The 23,742-nt window shown below is 41.2% G+C and overlaps 1 protein-coding gene across 1 annotated transcript in view; it reads left to right on the top strand.

Annotated features, from left to right (window-relative positions):
* SLC44A5 (solute carrier family 44 member 5) overlaps positions 1-23,742 on the top strand; it is a 124,426-nt gene that overhangs the window by 66,373 nt on the left and 34,311 nt on the right. Inside the window, exons 6-10 of the mRNA XM_059686222.1 lie at positions 4,369-4,497; positions 5,584-5,644; positions 12,619-12,742; positions 14,778-14,861; positions 17,877-17,989. Of these exons, the coding sequence (XP_059542205.1) occupies positions 4,369-4,497; positions 5,584-5,644; positions 12,619-12,742; positions 14,778-14,861; positions 17,877-17,989 (511 nt within the window). The remainder of the gene's footprint in view (positions 1-4,368; positions 4,498-5,583; positions 5,645-12,618; positions 12,743-14,777; positions 14,862-17,876; positions 17,990-23,742) is intronic.

Raw genomic sequence — 23,742 nt, forward strand, 5'->3', positions numbered from 1 at the left:
CTCCCTAATCCACTGCATCCAATTATCCCTCGCTGGAAGGTTGTTTCCTGTTCATTAGCCTCCAGGCCACACTATTGCCCAGCACTGGAAATATGCTCTCTTGAGGACCATATAGCTTTAAAGCTCTTTTCCTATTGTGCAAGTTTTAGTACCTCAAACATTATTTTAACAGTCAAAGGCCTTTTTAGGTTGGCTTGTGAATTCATTGGCAGTACAACTGCCTCAAGAACTTAGTAGCTACTGATTTCCGTCTTTTTGGCTCCATGTGCCACGAACCACACCCAGAGAGAGATCTTTCCTAGAATCTGTTTGTTGATTTGCTTTCTTTCTTTCTTCCTCATCTCTGTCAAAGACTTTTGATATCTTATTTCCTGCTGAAACTGAAACCAACTTGGTATATTGGCATCTTAGTTCTGTGACCACCTCTGCCACAGACCTTGTTTTGCATTAAGAGCCACCCACTACCAAGGTCAAATCCTTGATCTTGTCAGTACCGATAATTACCACCCTTTGTCATAACTACTTCAAACATCCCACAGTCTGATCATGTCAGTCTCTCTAACATTTTAATGATTCTTCTACCTCACCAGGACCTACTAACCACTGATCCTGACCCCTCCAAAGTGCCTTCAGTTCCCTCATGCTTTCATCTCCCTCTTTACTTGACTTACATTCCATGGTCCCTCTTTAAAATCACTCCCTTATGGAAACCCTCAATTTCTTTGTCCCCCTCACCTCATTGTACTTCCCTGACAAAACCTCATCCCAGGCTAAATGCAGCTCACACACAAAAGTCCTTTAAATTCAGGATGACTAACCTCAAGTGGGCTCTCATTGCTACCTCTATCCTTGCCCCCAAAACCCCAACCCCTTACAGTATTTTTTCCACCCAGCAGCCAGTGTGATCCTGTTATAACTATAAATCACATGTCTCTCCTTTGTTCACCACCAGCCCCACAGCTTCCCAAGTTACTCAGATTAAAAGCCAAAATTCTAACAATGGCCTCCAAGACCCTTTACTGGCTGCCTGGCTCTCCGGCTGCACAGGCTGTGCTCTCCCTCTGGTCCCTGCTCTGGGATCATACTGGCCATCTGCTGTCTTCAAAGGACCCAGGAAAACGCCTGCCTCAGAGCCTTAGATTTTGCTGCTCTCCCTGCCTACAGTGCTCTGTCTTCAGGTGCCTACGGCTTGACTACTAGTCTTCTTCAAGTCTTTCTTCAAATGTTACCTTTTTAGAGAGGCCTTCCTTGACTACCTATTTAAAATGGGAATCCCACCCAGCAAACTTTCACCTTCCAGCCTCCTTTCTAGTTTTATTTTTTCCCATAGCGTTTATTACTATCTTTTAACAAACAGTTTTAATTATTTGTTGTTATCTGACTCCCCCTACTAAAAGGTAAACTCCTTGGGGGCAATAATTTTTATCTTCTTTGTTCATTATTATATCCCCAGTGCCTAGAACAGGCTCAGAATAGATGATCAGTAAATCTTTGTTGAATGAATAAATGAAGGAAGGAATTAATATCTTTCTACTCTCAGTCTAGGCATTTTTCTGTTATAATATACAAATCTATCATTCCAATGATGAAACAAAAAATAAATCCTTGTACATTATGCTTGTTTATAGTTTTGTAAATTATTTACTAGATTATTATTACTTCATAGCTAATGTAGTGGTTTAACCTTCAACGTAACTCTCTCTTTCACTCACCAAATTATAATTTGTATTATAATGCTAAAACCTAAATGAATTGAAGATGTAGTAAGTTACTGATGAAGAACTACTACATTCATAGTGCCCCTTTGTGGTTACTCAAAAGAATCAGAACTGAGTCAGAATATAATTTAACTGCCAATAATTCAGACTTACTTTTAGTCTGCCAGGCAGTAGTTTATCTATTGATCCAAGCCATATTTTTATGTATTTTGTTGTTTGTTAACTGTCAGGATGGTCCAGACATGTTTCAAAAGCATTTAAAGGACAGAGTGTGATCAATTATGATGCTCAGCCTCAATGTGATCTTCATTTTTGGCTAATTACATGTTGATTGCTACAGTACCCTCTTTAAAGTGAATGACTTGGTCTGATAGAAATAGAGAGTAAAGAGCAGTTGCTATATTGTTTTTTAACAGCTCATTTTGTGTCTGGGATGAAATTTGATGTGCTTCTCTTTAACAAACCACTTTTATACCATTTAATTACTCTCTTTTATGTGTTGCATACACAGGACTTTTATCTATGTAAAAGTATACATCATATGTGTATCTGTTTATAAATATACAAATCATCATGGTCCCAATTCAGTAATTCTTACCATCATTTAAAGCCTGAGAAAGCATTAGTACTTTGAGTATTCACTTTTATAAATCCATTTAAATATATCCACTAAGGAACTAGTTTAGTATTCTTTCAAAGTCATTTAGTAAATTATCAAAGTAAAAATTTCTGTTAGGTTGCTCCTAATATGTTAATAATTTATTCAGTTTAGCTGTAATCAGAGTGAGCTTTTGACATTTGCATTAATATAAACCTTGCCTTCTTCCAAGAAAAAAAAGTGAGCATACTGGATGTTGTGAATGTCCCTAAATGGTTCTTTAACTTTTGTAAAGATACTTGTGAAATTTCTGATAATCCCTCTAGAGTTGTATGAGTTTGTGTATATGATTGTATGTGTGTGTACACATGTGTGTATGAGAGACTGAGAAAGAGAAAATACATATGGAGATGTGAATATGGAGATGGGTTGTTAAAACTTCTAGAATGAATTAGACTGCTGCTACTACAAAACAATATCAACTATGAGATTTTAGGTGTTCATCTAGTTATCCACCTACTACCTTATCTTTGGGGCCAACACCAAATGGCCTGTGTACGGCAGAAACATGGCCCAAAGCTGAGAAGATGTGAGCTCAGCAGCAGTGTTTCTACCTAACTGCCATTGGAAGGTGAACTAGCATCTGCCAGTAAGAATAGTTAGCAAAGTGTACAGTCCGGAGGTGGAGCAAGTCACAAGGAGGAACTGAAGGTGAAGGAGAGAATGTGCAAGAATTGACTTCAACTCTCATGACTTAATATGATTTCTTTCTTCCTTTTTCTTTCTTTCTTTCTTTCTTTCTTTCTTTCTTTCTTTCTTTCTTTCTTTCTTTCTTTCTTTCTTCCTTCCTTCCTTCCTTCCTTCCTTCCTTCCTTCCTTCCTTCCTTCCTTCCTTCCTTCCTTCCCTCCCTCCCTCCCTCCTTTCTTTCTTTCTTTCTTTCTTTCTTTCTTTCTTTCTTTCTTTCTTTCTTTCTTTCTTTCTTTCTTTCTTTCTTTCTTCCTTCCTTCCTTCCTTCCTTCCTTCCTTCCTTCCTTCCTTCCTTCCTTCCTTCCTTCCTTTCCCTTCCTCCCTTCCTTCCTTCCTTCCTCCCTCCCTCCCTCCCTCCCTCCCTCCCTCCCTCCCTTCCTTCCTTCCTTCCTTCCTTCCTTCCTTCCTTCCTTCCTTCTTCATTCCTTCCTTCCTTCCTTCCTTCCTTCCGTTCTTTTTTACAAAGAAAAACAAAACCAATAGAGTGCATCTTTTGTAATTCCAGTTTCTCTCTGTGGAGTTACTAATTGGATTTCAGTCACTCCACGATGGCTCTACAGACTAGCACAGGGCTCTGGTTTGGCATTAATAGGTCCCCAAAGTTTATTAACATGAAATAATTGCATCGGTGACCTCTCTGCCCACATGTGACTAGTGTTGCTAAAAGACTATAATAACAATTGATTGCCACGAATAGCCCAAATTTTGTTAGTTTCTAATAGTAACAAAACCTCAATTATGTTTTGAGAATTCAGTGGCACTGATAGTTATTAGTAGCATAAGTTATCAATTTTTGGAGCATTTTTAATCATCATTTTATTCAAATATAGGAAAGGTAGCAAGTTTCTAACCCTGAAAATGTATACACTACACAGGAAAAATTGCCAAAATCTGAATAAGTTTAATGGATTGTTACAATCAATTTCCTGGTGGTGATATTCTACTATAGTTATGCAAATTATTACCACTGGGCAAAACTGGGTGAAAAGTATGTGGACTCTGTTGTTTCTCAGGGCCGCATGTAGATCTACAATTATCAGAAAATCAAAAGTTAAAAATAAGTCCATCATTGACAGCATCTTATTGTTTTAACAGAACATCAATGGGCAAGGAGTAGAGATTAACAATCAGTATATGAAATTTCATTTTTTACAATATGATTAGAAAGTTAATTTAGTTTCTTATATGGAAAATGGTGCTTGCTCTTAATCATGGTGGGTACTTTAGAAGTCTAACCTTATAGATACATCCTTGGTTTGTTTAGCTTAATTCAGTTCCCACCATTGTGTTCCTTTTCTTCGTAGATCTGTGTCTCCAAGTGCCCAGAAAAATTTTTAACCTATTTAGAAATGCAACTTCCATTCAAAAGAGACAAACACTCTTGGGAATATTATAGCCAGTTCTGCAAGTCCCCTATTTTTCATTCTGCAAAGGTATGTATGTTCAAGTTTATAAATTTAGAAAAGAATTTAACTTTTATTTCAGTATCAAGTGTAGCATGAACATTTGTAACTGGGCAAGCTCTCAAATCTAGGAAATGATTACTAAAGGTACCATTCCATTAAAACATGTGTACACATGCACGTATACATAGAAAAACACACATATCATTTATAGCTTATTTTGTAGGCTTGCATATATTTTATATGCAAGATATAAGTCTGGAAAGTTAGCTTCAACTTTTCCCTGACACCAATAAATTCTCTCTTGGATGGAAGTTTTAGCTGTCAAGAGCTAAGAGTTAATGTCATTGGCAGTTAACATTTTATCAATCCATTGATGAAGCCCCATGGTTAATTAATAACATGTAGAATTTTACTTCCAACTCCAGTTTCATAATTATTCATTTTTTTAAAATCCCCCAACCCTACCTAGGTTTATGATTTATAAGGGAATTTGAAAGCTTATTTAGTATTAATGGCTTCCAAATTAGAGAAGATATTGATTTTCCAGAAGAAAATTTAAAGATTAGAGGCTCAGTATGTGACTCATACATACTTTCTTTTTTTAAAAAAAATATTTTTTTTTATTTCAGAGAGGAAGGAAGAGGGAGAGAGATATGGAAACATCAATAATGAGAAAGTGAATCATTGATCGCGGGCCTGCCTCCTGCACATCCCCTCCTGAGGATCAAGCCCACAACCCAGGCATGTGCCCTGACCAGGAATTGCACCTTGACTTTCTGGTTCATAGGTCAACGCTCAACCACTGAGCACACTGGCTGGGCTCTTTTTAATTTTTTTTTTAAGAGTTACATACTTTCAAAGTTGTGCCTTGCTTTCAGAGGGTCTGGTTTTATTATTGTTGATTCAATTGAATTTCAGTTAGGGCATTTAAGAGCATTTCTCAACCAAGTATATGAGTGTGATAATCTCACTATTACTTTTATTAGGGGAGTAATTTGGAATAATGAGATTATTATGCAACTGAACTTTTAATGGACAAGAGTTCTATATTGAGAGTAAAAGTTGTCATCACATAGCCTTTGAAATGTTAACATACTCTTCCTTCCATTTTAGTCTCTCTCAGAAATAGTAATGGATGATGAATGTCCAGCAGCGATTTTCCCAAGCAAACCTTGTAAGTGGTTATTATTTTACCATAGAAATACAGAATCAATGAAGAAGTTACTTAATCCACTCCCTCATTTCACAATGGGAGAAAATGAGGTCAGTAATATTACTAAGACTGGCTCAAGACCCCAGAGTTAATTAGGAAGGAAGCTAAAGGTAACACTCATTCTCCTGACACTAGCCAGGGCTATTTCCACTGGAGTTGTGTGAGTTTGAGGGTTTTGCTGCATAAACATCCACATATAAAAAAGATTGAAAATTGATTTTTGAAAGCCCAATCATATTGATTATCTGGTACTCTATCAACACACATAAGCACATACAGAAACAGACACTTACTGAATACTGACCCCTAAATTCAGTCAAAATGTTTGTTCAGAAATTGCTTTGGGAGTGATGGACAGACATATACTTTTCTTTATAATTTGAAATTTGAAATATTTATATGTCTCCTGATTAAATCAACATTTCATACCTTTAAAATTGATAAACTTTATATAACTATGTTTAGAAGAAGATGAAATAATCACTCATTTTCCTTTCTTACCGATATAATTCTAATTATAGAGAAAAATCATTACATAAAGGTGTTCATCACAATGTTATCCAAAAGGACCCCCTCAAAAAAAATAATAAAAAGGAAATACTCTAAGAGTAAGAGAATGCTCAAATAATTGATGAAATGTTTATTAAATGAAATATTTTAGAATTATTAAATATAAGTATTATGTAAAATTATAATGTTAAATGAAATACAAAATTCTATATGCATTAGAATGAAAAACATGTATAAATTAAAAGTAAGAAAAAATTATTCAAAGCAAAAGATTGGCAAGGAATATGCCAATATATTAAGTGGTTGTTTTGGAGTGGCAAAACACTGGGCATTCTCTGTTTTCTTTTTCTTCATTTTTTTACAATGAGTATATGTTTCTTTTAACATGAAAGAAAGTCAATTCATCAGGGTTGGGTAGAAAGTCAGGTAAAAATTGAAGTAGCTACCACCAAACACAATGTCTCATAGGCTCCCATCACTCTTTGCTTGGTCATTAATGACTCAGCAAAGATATAAATTTCCCAAGCAGCTGCATTTTACCAGGAAGCAAGTGCACATTTTCCCAGTTTTATTTTACCTAGGCAGCAAGTGTCTGTAGCAAAAAATAGTACAAATTTTTATGCAAAAAGGTAAAAATGAGTCATTAGTCAATGAAGATATAATAGGTATAAAAGTATAAGACATAGTCCCTGCCCTTACAGGTGCAATTTGGTTAAATCTCACAATATAAAATGTACAACAGTGATACATAAATGAATAAGACATAGTCCCTGCCAGTCTAGTGAAGGGGACATTAAGGTAAATATTGCAATCAATGTGTATTCCCCCTAGTATGGGATTAAGTATAGTTACTTAATAGAACAGTATACAGCTAATAAAATTCACTCATTAAAGAGTTTATAAAAGGAAATGAGTAACATGAAAAGAAAAAACACACGTAATGTATAATTATAACAACAACAAAAAAGCCCACAGTCTTGTAGGAGAAAGACTGAAAGGAAAGTTACCAAAAGATATAATTCACTGTGGGTGAATTAATAAACTATGTATAGTTTGGTATCTTCCTTCATATTTTCTCTATTTTCCAAATATGCACTGAGCATATTTAGAATTGAAACTAACAGATTAAATGAGTAGTTGCCTAGAAATAATATTTAGAACAAACCTGGGGGATTCTGTAGGTAGACACAGCTATATTTAAAGAGTGGAAAGGGAAAGAGTGCAGGAGAGAATCCGGACATGTAAGGCAAAGAAGTGACTTTGGAAAGGCAGGGGTGGCCTACCATGTCAAAGACTCAGGAAAGCTAACTCATTCAACAGTAGATATTTACTGAGTTACACCATGCACCAAGCGCTGTGCTACGTAATGGGTTCAAGTAGGATGAAGACTAAAAACTATTTGGAGGTTTTGGGAATTAGGAAGTCTTTGGGATCACTGGGAAGACAATTTCCATGGAGTTGTGGGCACAAGTGTGATGGGGTTAAGAGGGAATAGAAGCAGCTGGTAGACTACTATGTCAGCTATGCCAGAGAGTGGGAAGGGGGAAGACAGGGAGGCTAATGAGAATTCAGTGGCACTTGAAGGAATCAACCATATAATATTCTAAGTGCTCCAGAAGGTGGAGGAGAGTAGACAAGAGATTATTTCAGCCAGGAAAGTCAGGAAAGGCTTTATAAGGACATATTTCTTCCTTTTCTGTATCAACTACTTCAATATGTTCAAGTCTAAACTCTATATGAACCCATGCAAATCTGTGATGCTTTGTTGAGGAGCTTCCCAGGTGAAATCTGAAACCAGCTCCCATGCACAGATGGTAGAGGGAGACTGAGGAAAAGTCAGGTTTAATGAGCAAGGGATCTGTGGGGATGAAGGGATGAGAAGAGATAAACCAAAGAACTTATATACTTGCATACATAGCCCATGGGCACGGGCAATAGGGTAGTGAAGTCCTGGGTCGGGGTGTGTGGGTAGGGCCTGGAAAGAGGAGGGTAAAAGTGAGGGAAATGGGAAATATCTGTAATACTATCAACAATGCATATGCAAAGGATCTTACTTAGTAGGCTTGTCTTGGGAGACCTCCAGATGAGTAGTTTTCTGTACCCACCTGCCAAATATTAGAAGTTTATATAGAGGCCATAAAGGGGGGGGGGGGGGTCAGTCACATACCCAATCCAGATACTCTTATCACCATATTCTATTTCTTTTTCTTTCCTTCTTTTTTTTTTTTTTTAGCATATTACCCTTTTATTATTATAGATGTTCTGATGAAATGCTACATGTGTGTCCTTGGGAAGCTTCTAGCTTGGAAAAGGTAAACAGAGAGCACATCCCAAGCACAGGGGAGGAAGTAGAAGCCTCCAGTTGCTCAGGTCCAGCTAGTGGTCAAACTGGAGACCACATCTTTTTTATGACCTTCCCTCATGACCGTGACCATGACCAGCTCTTACAGTCATGTGGTCTCTCCCTTTGCAGTGTGCCCTGAGGAGTTAACAGGGGGGTTCACTAGCATGGAGGTGGTTCATTTGGTGGCTATCTGGCTGCATTGGAGGCAGACACCACAGCAACAATATAGGCACATGCAAGGTGAAAACAAGGATATCCAAAATCAGTGACAATTTTATTTATTTATTTATTTATTTATTTATTTATTTATTTATTTATTTATATCCAAGAGGATCATGATCTGAACAATGGATTTACTAAATCCCCTAGGCTGGGGGTCAGATCACTCAGGACATTTACTTGTGTCCTCATGTGATTTAATAAAGATGGTATTTTAACACAATTATCAGGTATGGACATGCAACATATAAAATACTAGAGGCCCAGTGCATGAAATTCGTGCATGGGGGTGGGCGCCCCTAAGCTCAGCCTGCACTCTCTCCAGTCAGGGATCCCTCTTGCAATCCGGAACCACTGGCTCCTAACCGTCTGTGCCTGCCTGCCTGATGCCCCTAACTGCTCCCCTGCTGGCCTGATTGCCCCTAACTGCTCTCCACTGGCAGCCTGATCCCCTTAACTGCCTAACTGCTCTCCCTTGCCGGCCTGATCCCCTTAACTGCCTAACTGCTCTCCCCTGCCAGCCTGATTCCCCTAACTGCTCTCCACTGGTGGCCTGATCCCCCTAACTGCCTAACTGCTTTCCCTTGCTGGCCTGATCCCCCTAACTGCTCTCCCCTGCCAGCCTGATCCCCTAACTGCCTAACTGCTCTCTCCTACTGGCCTGATCCCCCTAACTGCCTAAACTGCTCTCCCCTGCCAGCCTGATCCCCCTAACTGCCTACCTGCTCTCTCCTACCAGCCTGATCCCCCTAACTGCTCTCCCCTGCCAGCCTGATCCCCCTAACTGCCTAAACTGCTCTCCCCTGCCAGCCTGATCCCCTAACTGCCTAACTGCTCTCTCCTACCAGCCTGATCCCCCTAACTGCTCTCCCCTGCCAGCCTGATTCCCCTAACTGCTCTCCACTGGTGGCCTGATCCCCCTAACTGCCTAAACTGCTCTCCCCTGCCAGCCTGATCCCCCTAACTGCCTAACTGCTCTCCCCTCCTGGCCTGATTCCACTAACTGCCTAACTGCCACCTTCTCCTGTCTGCCTTCTCGCACGGCTCCGGACTTCTCCCTTCTCCCTTCTCCCTTCTCCCTTCTCCCTTCTCCCTTCTCCCTTCTCCCTTCTCCCTTCTCCCTTCTCACATGGCACTGGTCTTCTCCCTTCTCCCTTTACCCATAGCACTGCCTTCTCCCTCCTGCCTTCTTCTGCGGCACCTTCTCCTATGGCGTCTGCAAAAGGAACCATGGCACTGGACCGGCCCTCACAGCCACTGCGGGCGGCTGCTGGCCCTCAGCCCTTGCAGCCACTGTGGCTTTGTTTGGAAGGATGTCTGGAAGAACGTCAGAAGATGTCTGGTCTAATTAGCATATTAATCTTTATATTTATATCTATACTAATAAAAGGGTAATATGCTAATTAGACTAGGAGACCTGGGAGACTGGGCAGGGAGGGCAGTTGGGGGCCATGAGGCTGGCAGGGGAGGGCAGTTGGGGACCATGAGGCCAGTAGGGGAGGGCAGTTGGGAGCAATGAGGCTGGCAGGGGAGGGCAGTTGGGGGAAAGCAGGCCGTTAGGCAGAGTGGTTAGGGGCAATTAGGTAGGCAGGCAGGTGAGCGGTTAGGAGCCAGTGGTCCTGGATTGCGAGTGGGATATCCCACTGCCGGTTTAGGCCCAATCCCATAGTCAGACATCCCCTGAGGGGTCCTGGATTTCAAGATGGTAAAGGCCAGGCTGAGGGCCCCCAACCTTCCCGCCGTGCACCAATTTCATGTACTGGGCCTCTAGTATGTTATATTTTTTATATATTTGGCAGGTGAGTATAAAAATCTACTCTTCTTACAGCTTCCCAAAACAAGCCTCTTGAATCCCCTTGCCAACTAAACCTGCCACATACAGTCTGGAGTCTTCTGACTTTTCTTCATTCTCTCCTCGCCCTCCTCATCTGGGGGCTCCTTTTGGATTTACACCTGGGAAGCCCCCAGCCAGGTTTATGAGCCAACATGCTTCTTATAAGAAAAAAATATGAAAAGTATCCATTTTTAAATTTCTTTTCCCACTTCATTTAAAATTGGGATTTAAACATATTTTTAGCAATAAAGACTTGTAAAGGGGCAAGGATTCTATTTAATCAAAATAATTATATAGGAGGTTGAATAATGGGTTAATAACTCTTCCCAGAAACTGTGCTAATAATGGTCAAACCAGAGGTCACTTTTGTAGGGAGTCATTTTTGTTAGCTTCAGTGTTTCCATTTCCAGCCCCTCAAGAAAAACCATGTAAATGAGAAAGGTAGAAAATTATTGAAGCTTTACAAATCTACACTAATAAAAGAGAAAAATGGTAATTGGCGTACGAGCTACCCTTTTCATTGGCTAATCAGGGCTATATGCAAATTAACTGCCAACTAAGATTGGCAGTTAACTGCCAACTAAGATTGGCAGTTAACTGCCAACAAGATGGTGGTTAATTTGCATATGTAGGCACAATGCAGGGAGGCGAAAGGGAAAGCAGGAAGAAGCCCCCTGCCACTGACAGTGATCGGAAACCCAGGTGGGAGCTAAGAGCCCCAGGGCCGCCTTTGCCCTGCCCCCCAGCCATGATCGGAGAATCAGGCGCCTTTGCCGCCCTGGCCAGTGATAGCAGGAAGTAGGGGTGGAGCCAGCGATCGAAGCTGGCAGTCCCGGGAGCTGGGCACGGTCGAAGCTGGCAGTCCCGGGAGCTAGGGGTCCCTTGCCTGGGCCTAAAGCAGAGCCCACGATCGCGGGGCCGCTGCCACTGCAGGTCCCCGCTGCCTGGGCCGGACGCCTCAGCCAGAGGCGTTAGGCCTGGGCAGGGGTGGAGCCTGCAATCGCGGGGAGCTGGGGTTCCCCTGCCCAGGCCTGACACCTCTGCCAGAGGCCTCAGGCCTGGTCAAGGGGCCGATCCGGTGATTGGTGATCGGAGGGTGATGAGGGTCAACTCCTCTGGCCGAGGCATCAGGCCTGGGTGGGGGGCGGAGCCGGGGATTGGGGGGATATGATGGTCCCCTTGCCCAGGCCTAAAGCCTGGGTCAGAGGCGTCAGGCTTGGGCCGGGGGTGGAGCAAGCGATCAGAGGGAGATGGGGGTCCCCTGCCCAGGCATGATTCCTGGGCCAGAGGCCTCAGGCCTGGGCGGGGGCCAGAGCCAGTGATCAGGGGGAGATGGGGGTCCCCCGTCCAAGCCTGACACCTCTGTCAGAGGCGTCAGGCCTGGGCAAGGGGCCGATCCTGCGATTGGAGGGTGATGGGGGTCAATGCCTGAGGGCTCCCAGTATGTGAGAGGGGGCAGGCTGGACTGAGGGACACTCCCCCGCCCCCACACACACCCAGTGCACGAATTTCGTGCACCGGGCCCCTAGTTAAAATATAGTTGTCTTAGTAATACTGAAAGTTTGAGCTGGTTTTTATTTTCCAAGAAATTATTCACTAATCTCTAATTTTCAAGGTTTCACTCAAGGAGTGTCTAAGTTGGTGATTTTTGTTTTTTTAAATAACAAAACTAAACTTATCGAGTCATAGAAGTAAATGTAGCCTTTTAGAAACTGTTTACATGAGAGCTACAGTATCAGAGTTCCTCTTTTAAAACCTGTGCTGTGTATCTTACTTGATGAATATACCATGTATAAAATAATCAAGTTTAGAATGTAGCTTCAGATTGTCATCATATTTGCTTTCCATGTGTCTTATAAAAATCAGGCAATTTTCTGATCATAAAATAATGGGCAATTATAATTGCTCAGTAGCAATTCTACATTGTCTAGCAAGAACTTGGTTATAAATAACAGAAAACTTAACAAAGGGAGGACATCATGTAGGAGGTAGAAAAGTGATTACCATAATTTTCATTTATTTTTACAGTTCTCCGGAGGTGTTTCCCTGACTTCTCTACTAAAAATGGCACGTTAACAGTAGGAAATAAGACCACGTTCGAAGATGGGAAAGGGCATATAAGAAATGCTGTAGAACTCAGGGCAGCTGCAAAGTATGCTTGTTTCTATTCCCATTTTCATTTTTGACGCTTCCCATATTTGTACCCAAAACTAAAGCTTCCATTAGTTTAACAGTCTAATACAGGAAGAATTATGTATTATGAAATATACATGTCACTGTGGATTGGAGAGCTTGGTCTGTGTTCATTAAGAAAAGCATCTAAAGGAGAAACCAGAAGAATTAGAAAGAACAATCATGATTTTCAAAATGGGTAAATCTTTCATTATCAACAGGTATAGAAAGGAGACATCAAAAATGTACCAAAAGATCATCATATAATTTGCTTTTTAAATGAACATAATTTTAGAAAATCCATGCTTTTAAAAACATCATTTAAAGAAATAAGACTGAAATAATAAAGCTACCAAATGTTTTTAAGGGATGGGGCCTTAAGAAAGGTGAGACAGCCTGCCAATGCTGTTTCAGTACTGTCTCAAATGTCTGCATACTAACTACAATGAGCTGAATTTACTGTTTCCATTGGCTGCACACATCACAGTACTCCACATTGGAAAATATAATTCCCAGGGTGCACACACACATGTGTTCACAAATGTACACACACTGAGTATCATTGCATTGCTCAGTTGTTGAATGAAAAATAAAGGTATTCTAAAGTTTAATTTCTTTCTTAAAGGACTTTTAGCATTCCTAATAGAATAGTACAGTATCTGCATGTTGAGAATATAATAGCAACATGGACAAATTTCGCAAATTTCGCTTTGTGGAGTAATACAAGTACAATTCCATTAATAAAAGAAAATTCAGAAACAAGTATCAGTAAATTAAATTACCCTGTGATGCATATATAAGCGGTAAAATTAAAAAGGAAACGAGGAAATTATTATCACAAAAATCAGGATTGTGGTTATTTTAGGCAGGGAGGGGAACCTTTTTTCTGCCAAGGCCCATTTGGATTTTTATAACATCATTCGCAGGCCATACAAAATTATCAGCTTAAAACTTAGCCTGCTATATTTGGTCAAACATTTAATTAACTCGCCCCTAATGCCTTGGCAGGGCCAGATCAAATGATTTGTGGGACTTAAATGGACCGTGGGCCCCACATTCCCCACCCCTGCTTTAGGGAAAGGGGAAAGGTATTGTAATTGGGGTACAATGGAAAAGGGATGATATAATTGTAGTTACTTACATGTGTTCACTTTGATCATTCATCAAACTGGACACTAATGTATGGCAGGGTCTCTCTTTTCCGCATCCAGCGCAGAAAGAGAGTGGTCTGGTGATTTGAGTAGAGACAGCTGAGGATTTGAGAAATATGAAAGAAAGAGACAAGACAGAAAGATGGAAGAAAAAGCTGGGACTGGGTGGGACCGCTGTTCTCTTCTGACGGAGAGACAGAGACAAGGACAGGGACCCAGCACCAGAACCGCATGTTTATTTTATACCGCAATAACAGGAAGCAACTGGGCGAGTCCTACTCATTCCTGGTGCTTGGCTGGATTTACATGATAAAACCCACTCCCCAACACCTGGGCAAAGATGAAAGTCAAGCTGAGAACTCTTCTGCCTTTTTGGTAAGATGTGTATCCAGGGCATGGCTCTGCCTGTAACCCTGAATTCAGCTGACAGTTATTAGAGAAAATGCCCATGTGCCTTCCCAGGGGCCCTCTACACTAATGATTTGTGCACTTTTCTGCATGTGCCGATTGTTACGGAGCTCTCGGAGTTTTAGGTGAGTTAAAGATGATGGTTATTCTTGACTCTATGGATCTTGTAAGTTAAAAGCTGATCTTTACATTTAAATTTATTTCACATAGTGAGGCTTCTGAAATATTAGGCATGTCACATATGTTAAAAGGAACTGTTCACCATATTTGAAAGCTATGACTCTCTGTGTATAGATACAGCCGCCTTTGTAGGTTTACCAAAGAGACATCTCATGAACTGTTGTGTCTAGGAGTCACTACTGATAAATGGTTTCTAAAAATATGCTCTGAACAGCAGCTTGCAAAATTCCTTTTATCATAATAAGAATATTGATTTTTTCCCTTCTTTGAATTCAGAAATATCAATAAAGTCCTCGATGCAAAGGCAATTGGAGTGAAAGTGTTTGAAGACTATGCAACAAGTTGGTATTGGATTCTCATGTAAGTAAAAACATAGATGTTTTTTCTTCAGCCCGATTCTGATTCTATCTTGGTAAAACTCTTTTTTCAAATTCCCAATATATTCGTGAATTCAGGGTTGACTCAGACCTCAGTTCCTGCCATTTTGTATTTTCCTATAGAATAAAATTAGGACAAAGATATTTGGAAATATGCCCAGTGTTAAGAGGAAATTATAAGGGTATAAAGTTTAATTATATTCATTAAGATACAGATACTTTAAGTTACATGGGGGCAGCATCTGATACATTGGCTTCCCATCACGTTATGGTTGCAGTGTTCTTTCTCTGGCCTACTTTGTCACTTGACCTTTCTTGACTTCCAAGGGATCATTCTTATTTTTTAACGCATCCCTCCCATATAACGTTTGTTATCATCATCCACAAAGGTCACTGTACTTATGAGGAGCTGAAAAAAATATGAAGAGATGAAGAAATTCAAAATTTTCAGACATAAGATTTGCAGTCCTGAAAATGCAGTCCCACTATTGGAGTGGTACATGTGTTTGATATAGCTAAGGACATTGTGTCACCTTCTAGCTGTTTTGTCACCTTGTGTCTTAAAAGCATCTATGGTTGCCTACTGATCAAAGAATAAAGTGAAACTTCTTTTGATACTTACAAGGCCATTTGCAACCTAGTCCAACTTAATTTCCCAGGTTCATCTCCACCCAGGTTTTTCGATTAACCCTATAGTCTAAACACATTAAATAGCATTCCTAGACTGCCAAACTCCCATGTTTTTGCACATTCTGTTCTCTTTCCTAGCATTATCTTTCTTGATGCCCTAGCCCATGGTCGGCAAACTGCAACTCGCAAGCCACATGCGGCTCTTTGGCCTCTTGAGTGTGGCTCTTCCACAAAATACCACGTGCGGGCACTAGCACAGTGCAATTGAAACTTCGTGGCCCATGCGCAGAAGTCGGTTTTCGGTCTGGGCAAGTCTGTTTTGAAGAAGTACTGTTGATATTTGGCTCTGTTGACTAATGAGTTTGCCAACCACTGCCTAGGCAACTTTATCTCATTATTTTAAATCAGCTTTTATGTCACTTACGAAGTCTTACTTGACTTCTGCAGATATATTTACTTCACTTTCTGTGTTCTTTATAACCATTGTGTGTGTGTGTGTGTGTGTGTGTGTGTGTCTACATACCTAAATACACATACACATGTATACCTATCTTATATATAGTACCTACCATTTTGTGTTTTATTTACTTGGCTCTTTCCCTCTGATAAACTGTGAACTGTTTACCATGGTAATTATGTCTAACTCATCTTTGTTTTCCTAACTCCTATTATGGTTCTTGGAACATAGAAGGTGCATTGAAAATGTCAGTTCAAGCAACATTTATAAAAATGCTAAGGGAACAACATAGATATATTTAACTATAATGTGCTTACTAAAGTCAAATTGTATTGTGTATAAAATACTAGTAATTTTAGATCTGTAAAACTAATTTTCTGAGATTTTACTCATTTCAGTGCTTTGCGTTAAACACTTGCAGTAATTATTGTCAGAGCGTATTATGATTTCAGGATATATCTCCATAGCAGAGATTATAGTCTATACTTGATAGTAGTTAAACTGCTTCACCTGTCATCAGGCCCAAATATCACTAGATGATGTCCATGTTTCTTTTTTCACTCTTGTCTGGTAGGTATACATTCTGATAGACTCTCTTGCCCACCTCACTCCCGGCATACACACTGGAACCCTCTTCACTACCCTGGCCCCACTCATACCAGTAGAGTGTAAACACCTCCCTTTAGTTTCAGCTCTTCTGCTCTCATCTGTTTAATGACTATCAAGCCAAAGAGTGATACGCTGTGACTTAATTTATTCACTTAGGATTTTTATACAGGAATTTAAAATACACAGAATAAACATCTGTGTTTCTTTCCCCTCTCCTCCCAGCCTTTTTGAATATTCCTCTTGGACTATGCCACAGAATAATTTTTCAATTGAATAGAAGCATTAAAGTATCTATAATTTTTAAAAGTAAATGACTTCTGAAGTTAAAAGCATAGGGAACGTTCTGCAAGTCTAGGACCTGGGAAGCTACTCTGAGACCATGCTGTTGTCTGTGCAGTAACGTAATTATTATTAAGATTTTTGTTTGTGAAGATAACACGTGTAGGTAATAAAGTCAATCAGTGCACCAGGCTCTGCCTGTTGCTATGTTTGGAAACTTGCTGATAGCACCAGAAATATCAGTTCTTAATAGAAGCATCAGCCAAATTTCTAATCTTAATGAGTTACCTTTTATAAAATTAATCTGGGTATATTGGGGGCCAAGAAGTATCTCTACTAGCTCACTCAAACTCCAGGGAGAAATTAAAACAGAAGGAAACTAGTCATGCCACTGGTTGCTTGATACCATCACATGACCTATGTGACCTACAAGCCTTTAGATGGCTCCCACTAGTGGCCTCCAGATCACTGGGGACCTGAACTAGGTGTCTGTGATGTCAGATATTACATACTCTTAGACATAATAGACCATAGTGAAAATGACTACAAAATTATGAGTTCAGGATCTGTGCAGGGCAGTTAGTTTTACTGGCTTTCTGTCCTAAGACTCTTTCCTGACTACTAGACAGTTATATTGCATAAGGTTTCCATAAGGTATCTAGGTAGATAGAACAGCACAGTGGGTAGGTGTGAAGAAAAAAGAAATAGAACATGGCAACTGTGGCAGATAGGCCAAATTGTAGGTTGGAGGAATTGTGTTTTTCCATCAACAATGATTGATACCAAGCTTGAGTTTACCTAGGCACAGGAAGATGAGTCATGTATAAATTCCTGATGGTCCCACTCTTTCATACAAAGTCTTATCAGAAACTATTGTTTATGCTTTTAAATGTTACAAATGTTTCTATAGCTAGGTAAAATAAAATGATCTGAGAATTATTTTGAATAGAATAAAAGTGTTTTCTTGCTATTTTCATTATGTCATGGTTAGCACACTTGACTGTGTTGTGTTTTTTCCACTAGTGGCCTGACAATCGCCATGCTCCTCAGTTGGCTTTTTCTACTACTCCTGAGGTTCATAGCTGGATTCCTCTTCTGGATCTTCGTATTGGGTGTGCTTGGAATTATAGGCTATGGTAGGTATCACCCCTCATAAGGTCACCAAATATCAAAATTACCTTTTTCTTTCCAGTTGCCATTATCAATTGACAAAAAGTATTTTCTTGCAGTGAATTTTTTTATCCTTTCCTTCCCTCAAAAGTGTTAAATTGAGAAATATTACTTAAGTTTGCATATATTTTCTCTATAACTTTTTTCTTCTTTATTTTTAAAAATTCTTTATTGTTTAAAGTATTACATATAGTATTACACATGTCTCCTTTTTCCCCCCCATTGACCTCTCCTCGGCCACCCGCACCCCCCAGCACATGCCCTCACCGCCCTAGTGTCTGTGTGTCCATTGGTTATGCTTATATGCATGCATACAAGTCCTTGGTTGATCTTCTTACGTTCCAGCACCCCCCCCCCCCTGCCTTCCCTCTGAAGTTTAACGATCTGTTTAATGCTTCTCTATCTCTGGATCTATTTTTTTCATCAGTTTATGTTGTTCATTATATTCCACAAATGTGAGTGAGATCATGTGATATTTTCTTTCTCCAACTGCCTTATTTCACTTAGCAAAATGCTTTCCATGCCCATCCATTATGTTGTGAATGGTAAGAGTTCCTTCTTTTTTACCACAGCATAGTATCCCATTGTGTAGATGTACCACAGTTTTCTAATCCACTCATCTGCTGATGGGCACTTAGGCTGTTTCCAAATCTTAGCTATGGTGAATTGTGCTGCTATGAACATAGGGGTGCATATGTCCTTTCTGATTTCTTGGGATATAGTGGGATTACTGAGTCAAACGGGAGTTCCATTTATAATTTTTTGAGGAAACTCCATACTGTTTTCCGTGGCTGCATTCCCACCAGCAGTGCACGAGGATTCCTTTTCTTCACATCTTCGCCAGCATTCTTCTTTATCTTGAAAAAAAAAAGTGTTTTTAACATGTTCTACTCTTGATCACTAGCAGCCTTTGGTGTCATGTCTTGTGGGTATTAAGAAGGAAATAAAAAGATCCTTCTTAGGTTAATGAAAAACATTTCAGACAACTTATTTTATTCCTTTAATTTTTCTGTTTGATCAAAGGCCACATCTGCATAGTTACAGAAGTGTGATCTAGTTTTCCCTTTCAATTTAGTACCTTTAATCCAGGCACTGTCACACATTTTAATAATTGGCCAGCACACCATCATGAGGCATCCCTCTCTAGAGCAGTGGTTCTCAACCTCTGGCCTTTTAAATGCAGTTCCTCATGTTGTGACCCAACCATAAAATTATTTTTGTTGCTAATTTATAACTGTAATGTTGCTACTATTATGAATCGTAATGTAAATATCTGATATGCAGGATGGTCTTAGGCGATCCCTGTGAAAGGGTCGTTCGACCACCAAAGGGGTCGCGACCCACAGGTTGAGAACCACTGCTCTAGAGGCAGGTATTCTGAATTACACTTATTAAATAGAGAGTTAACTTTATTTCAAGGTTGAAATCTAACCACTGACTCAATCCCTCCAAAAGGAGTACTATGTGACATTAAAAAATAAGTGTCAAAGTCTCTCCCAAGGAATAGTATGACACTCATGACAGCTTCCTTTCAGTCCTCTAATAAATGCATGGGCCAATATATGAATGCTTGGGAGGTTTCTATTCAAAAGAAAAATTTCCCCTACAACACCATTTGGATTGAAAAGCAGTTTATGGTAGCAGACACCAAAATAACAATTTCCTGTTTCTGTCATTCAAAGAAGAAGAGTTTTACACATATCAGTAGAAGGAAGCGGTTGAACCTTAGGACCCAGCAATTCCACTTCTGGATATTTATCTGAAGAAATCCAAAACACTAATTTGAAAAGATATATGCATCCCTATGTTCATTAAAGCATTATTTACAATGATTTGGAAGCAACCTAAATGGCTATTAATAGATGTTTGGATAAATAAGATGTGATACATGTATACAATGGGATATTACTTGGCCATAAAAAAGAATGAAATTTTACTATTTGTGACAACATGGATGGACATAGAGGGTATTACACTAGGTGAAATAAATCAGACAGAGAAAGACAAATGCCATACAATTTCACTTATATGTGGAATCTAAAGAACAAAATAAGCAAACAAACAAAACAGAAACAGACTCATAGTTATGGAAAACCAATGGTTGAGGTGGGAGGTTGGGGAGCTTTGTGAAGAAGGTGAAGAGTTAAGATATACAAATTGGTAGTTACAGAACAGTCATGGGGATATAAAGTACAACACAGGGAATATAGTAAATAATATTACAATAACTATGTATGGTACCAAGTGGGTACTACACTTATCAGGGGGATCACTTTGTAAATTTTATAAATATCTTAACCACTATGCTGTAGACTGGAAACTAATCCTAATATATAAAGAGCCAGGGTCTGTAACGTTCAAAATGACTGAACAGACAACCGAACACCAGGCTGCACGTGCAGCAGGCTCAGGTGGGCGGGGACTGGCAAGCGGGCTGAACTGCTGACCTCTGGGTCCCTCCTGGGTTGAGGGTGCTGCGGTGACCCAGCACTGACTTCCGCTACCAAGGAGGGTGCGATGTGATTGGTTGGGGGGCCCCCACCATCACCTCATGATCGCCCTGCAGAGGGAGGCCCAGGCTACCCTGCTGGCGGCAATCAATCACGGGGCTCCTGGACTGCAAGAGGGCACAGGCCAGGCTGAAGGACACCCCCCCCCAGTGCATGAATTTTGTGTACCGGGCCTCTAGTATAAAATAATATTGAATGTTAACTGTAATTGAAAAAGAAGAATGCTGTAGAACCCCCAGGTCCAGTAGGTAGCCTGAGTTCTAATCCCAGATCCATATGTATAACTGGGGAACTCTGGAAAAGTTTCTTAATGATTATAAGACCCAGTTTCCTTATCTATACCATCGTTGCAATGATATCTCCATTTCACAAGATTGTGAGGACTAAATGAGACAATGAGTATAAAGCTCTCAGAACAGTGCCTGGAACACAGTAAGCATTCTACTGCTACTATCCTCCTCTTTATCCTCAGTGAGGTTCTAATCATTTGAGTCTCTTTGGGTGTTCCCTATCTGCTCCTGCCGTGCAGATGCCCATGAACAGGTGGGTCAGTTTGATGGAAGACCTGCTGTCCCTTCATCAGAAACTCCCCAGAAAGACTTTTTTTTAAAAGCCCTTTTTTGTGTTTCTGCTTGGAGCTCAAAGTAATCTCTGCTCTTTGCCAACATAGAGTCTGAGCATGTGATTCAATCACCCTTTTATTATCATCAGGAAGTGAAGGCCAGTAGAGTTTGCTATTGATTTCACTGACTTGTCTTAACAAGCAAGAAAAATCTGAAATTGGCGAGAGTCCAAGTTTGGCAATGACAAAAGGGAGAAAGATGGTCAATATATAAAAAGTGCAGCTAAAACAACCAATTTTAGCTCTCTATTGACTCCCTAGGTAGTGCTAACCCAGCAATTAATGGTGTTGCAAGGAAGCTTGAAGCTATTCATTGGGTGGAGAAATGTCCAACTAGATTGGGAAGTGTAAGTAAGACAGTATGTAACTGACATCTGTTACTATCTCGGTAAATCAACTGTCAATATATCATGGGAAACCAACCATTTCCTACTGACAGCAGCCCATTTTGCTGGGATGGAGAACAATGTGGATGTGTCATACTGACCAGAGAAAAAGCCAGGCTATTTCTGGGCAAGTGCCCATGAATAGCAGAGGAACAATTCTCATTGGCCAGAACAAATTAAGAATTACACAGGAGAGGCCATATAACAACATTATTATAAGCACTGATTTGGAGATTGAAAAAGGCACAATTCCAGATTCATTACATGTTAACTATGTGAACTCTGCAAGTACGTAGTCTCTCTAATTTTTAGTTTTTGCATCTACATAATAGGAATCTGTATTAAATAAAATAGTGTACATAAAGTACTTAGAAAACTGCCTAGCACATAGCAATTATTCAATAAATAATATTGGTTGTTGTTACTGTGCATGAATATTATTGAGGAAGGAGGATTAAAGCCCAGGGGATCATACCTTGAGAGAGAGAGAGAGAGAGAGAGAGAGAGAGATAGAAAGAGAGAGAGAGAGAGAGAGAGAGAGAGAGAGAGAGAGAGAGAGAGAGAAAGTAAAGCAATAAAGCTATAGAAAAAGAAATAGGAAAACACTGCCGAGACTCACATCCACCATTATGAAGGAACTAAATAGTTTAAAGGTCTCTCTTGCTATGAAATAATGGCATAAAAATCATATTATACTAGAGGCCCAGTGCACAAAATTTGTGCATGAGGGGAGGGGTACCCTCAGCCCAGCCTGCACCCTCTCCAATCTGGGACCCCTTGGGGGATGTCCGACTGCCGGTGTAGGCTTGATCCCTGGTATAGGGCCTAAACCGGCAGTCAGACATCCCTCTCAAAATCCAGGACTGCTGACTCCTAACTGCTCACCTGACTGCCTGCCAGATCACCACTAACTGCCCACCCCCTGCCAGCCTGACCACCCCTAACCGCCTCTGCCTGCTGGCCTGATCTCCCGTAACTTCCCCCTTGCTGGCCTGGTCACTCCTTACTGCCCCCCTGCCAGCCTGGTCACCCCTAACTGCCCCTCTCGCCTGCCTGGTCGCCCCTTACTTCCCCCCCCCTGCTGGCCTGGTCTCCCATAACTTCCCCCACTGCTGGCCTGGTTGCCCCCAACTGCCCCCCTCACCAGCCTGGTCACCCCTAACTGCCTCCCTCGCTGGCCTGGTCACTCCTTACTGCCCTCCTGCCAGCCTTGTCACCCCTAACTGCCCCTCTCGCCTGCCTGGTCACCCCTTACTGCTCCCCCTGCTGGCCTGGTCTCCCCAAACTGCCCCCCTCTGCCAACCTGGTCACCCCTAACTGCCCTCCCCCTGCTAGCCTGGTTGCCCCCAACTGCCCCCCTGCCACCCTGGTCACCCCCAACTCCTCCCCCCACCCCCGCTGACCTGGATGCCCCATGCAGCCTGCTAGTCAGTAGTTTGGTCATCCCTCACTAACCCCCCTGCCGGCCTGGTCACCCCATGCAGCCTGCTGTTCAGTTGTTTGGTCGTCCCTCACTAATCCCCATGCCGGCCTTGTTGCCCTACACAGCCTGCTGTTTAATCATTATTGTTACTGTGATGGTGTCCTGGACAATTTGCATATTCCTCTGTTATCCTATCTAATAATAGCCAAACATGGTAATTGACCATACCTTTGCTATACCTCCCATGGGCTAATCAGTGATTTATGCAAATTAACTGCCAACAAAGATGGCAGCTAATTTGCATACTGTAGGCAGAGCGGGACAGCGCCAGCCGCCAGCCGGAGCTGCCATCCAGGCCCCTGTGGGCGACCCCATAAGCCGCTTGCCTGCCACCCAGGACCGGATCCGTCCCTGGCCCCAGGCACGCCCGCCCTGCAAGCCCCAGGAGCCACCTGCCTGCGGCTGGGGACCTGATCTGGTCCCTGGCCCCAAGCACACCTGCCCCACAAGCCCCAGGAGCCGCCTGCCTGCCGCCCGGGACCTGATCCGGTCCCAGGCTGCTGGCGGGCCCCGGAAGCCCCAGAAGCCGCCAGATATGGCAGTAACTCTATCAGTAAGCACTCTGAAAGTCAGTGGCATAAATGCACCAATTAAAAGACAGATTATGAGGGTGAATCAAAAACAAAACCCACTTCAAATATAAAGACACATATAGATTAAAAGTAAATGAATTAAGCTGCAGCCTGTTTTTCTCAGCATTAGCCCTTGGACTGAAAGG

Source organism: Myotis daubentonii, chromosome 3 (genome assembly GCF_963259705.1).
Source record: "Myotis daubentonii chromosome 3, mMyoDau2.1, whole genome shotgun sequence".
In the NCBI taxonomy this organism is placed as follows: Eukaryota; Metazoa; Chordata; class Mammalia; order Chiroptera; family Vespertilionidae; genus Myotis; species Myotis daubentonii.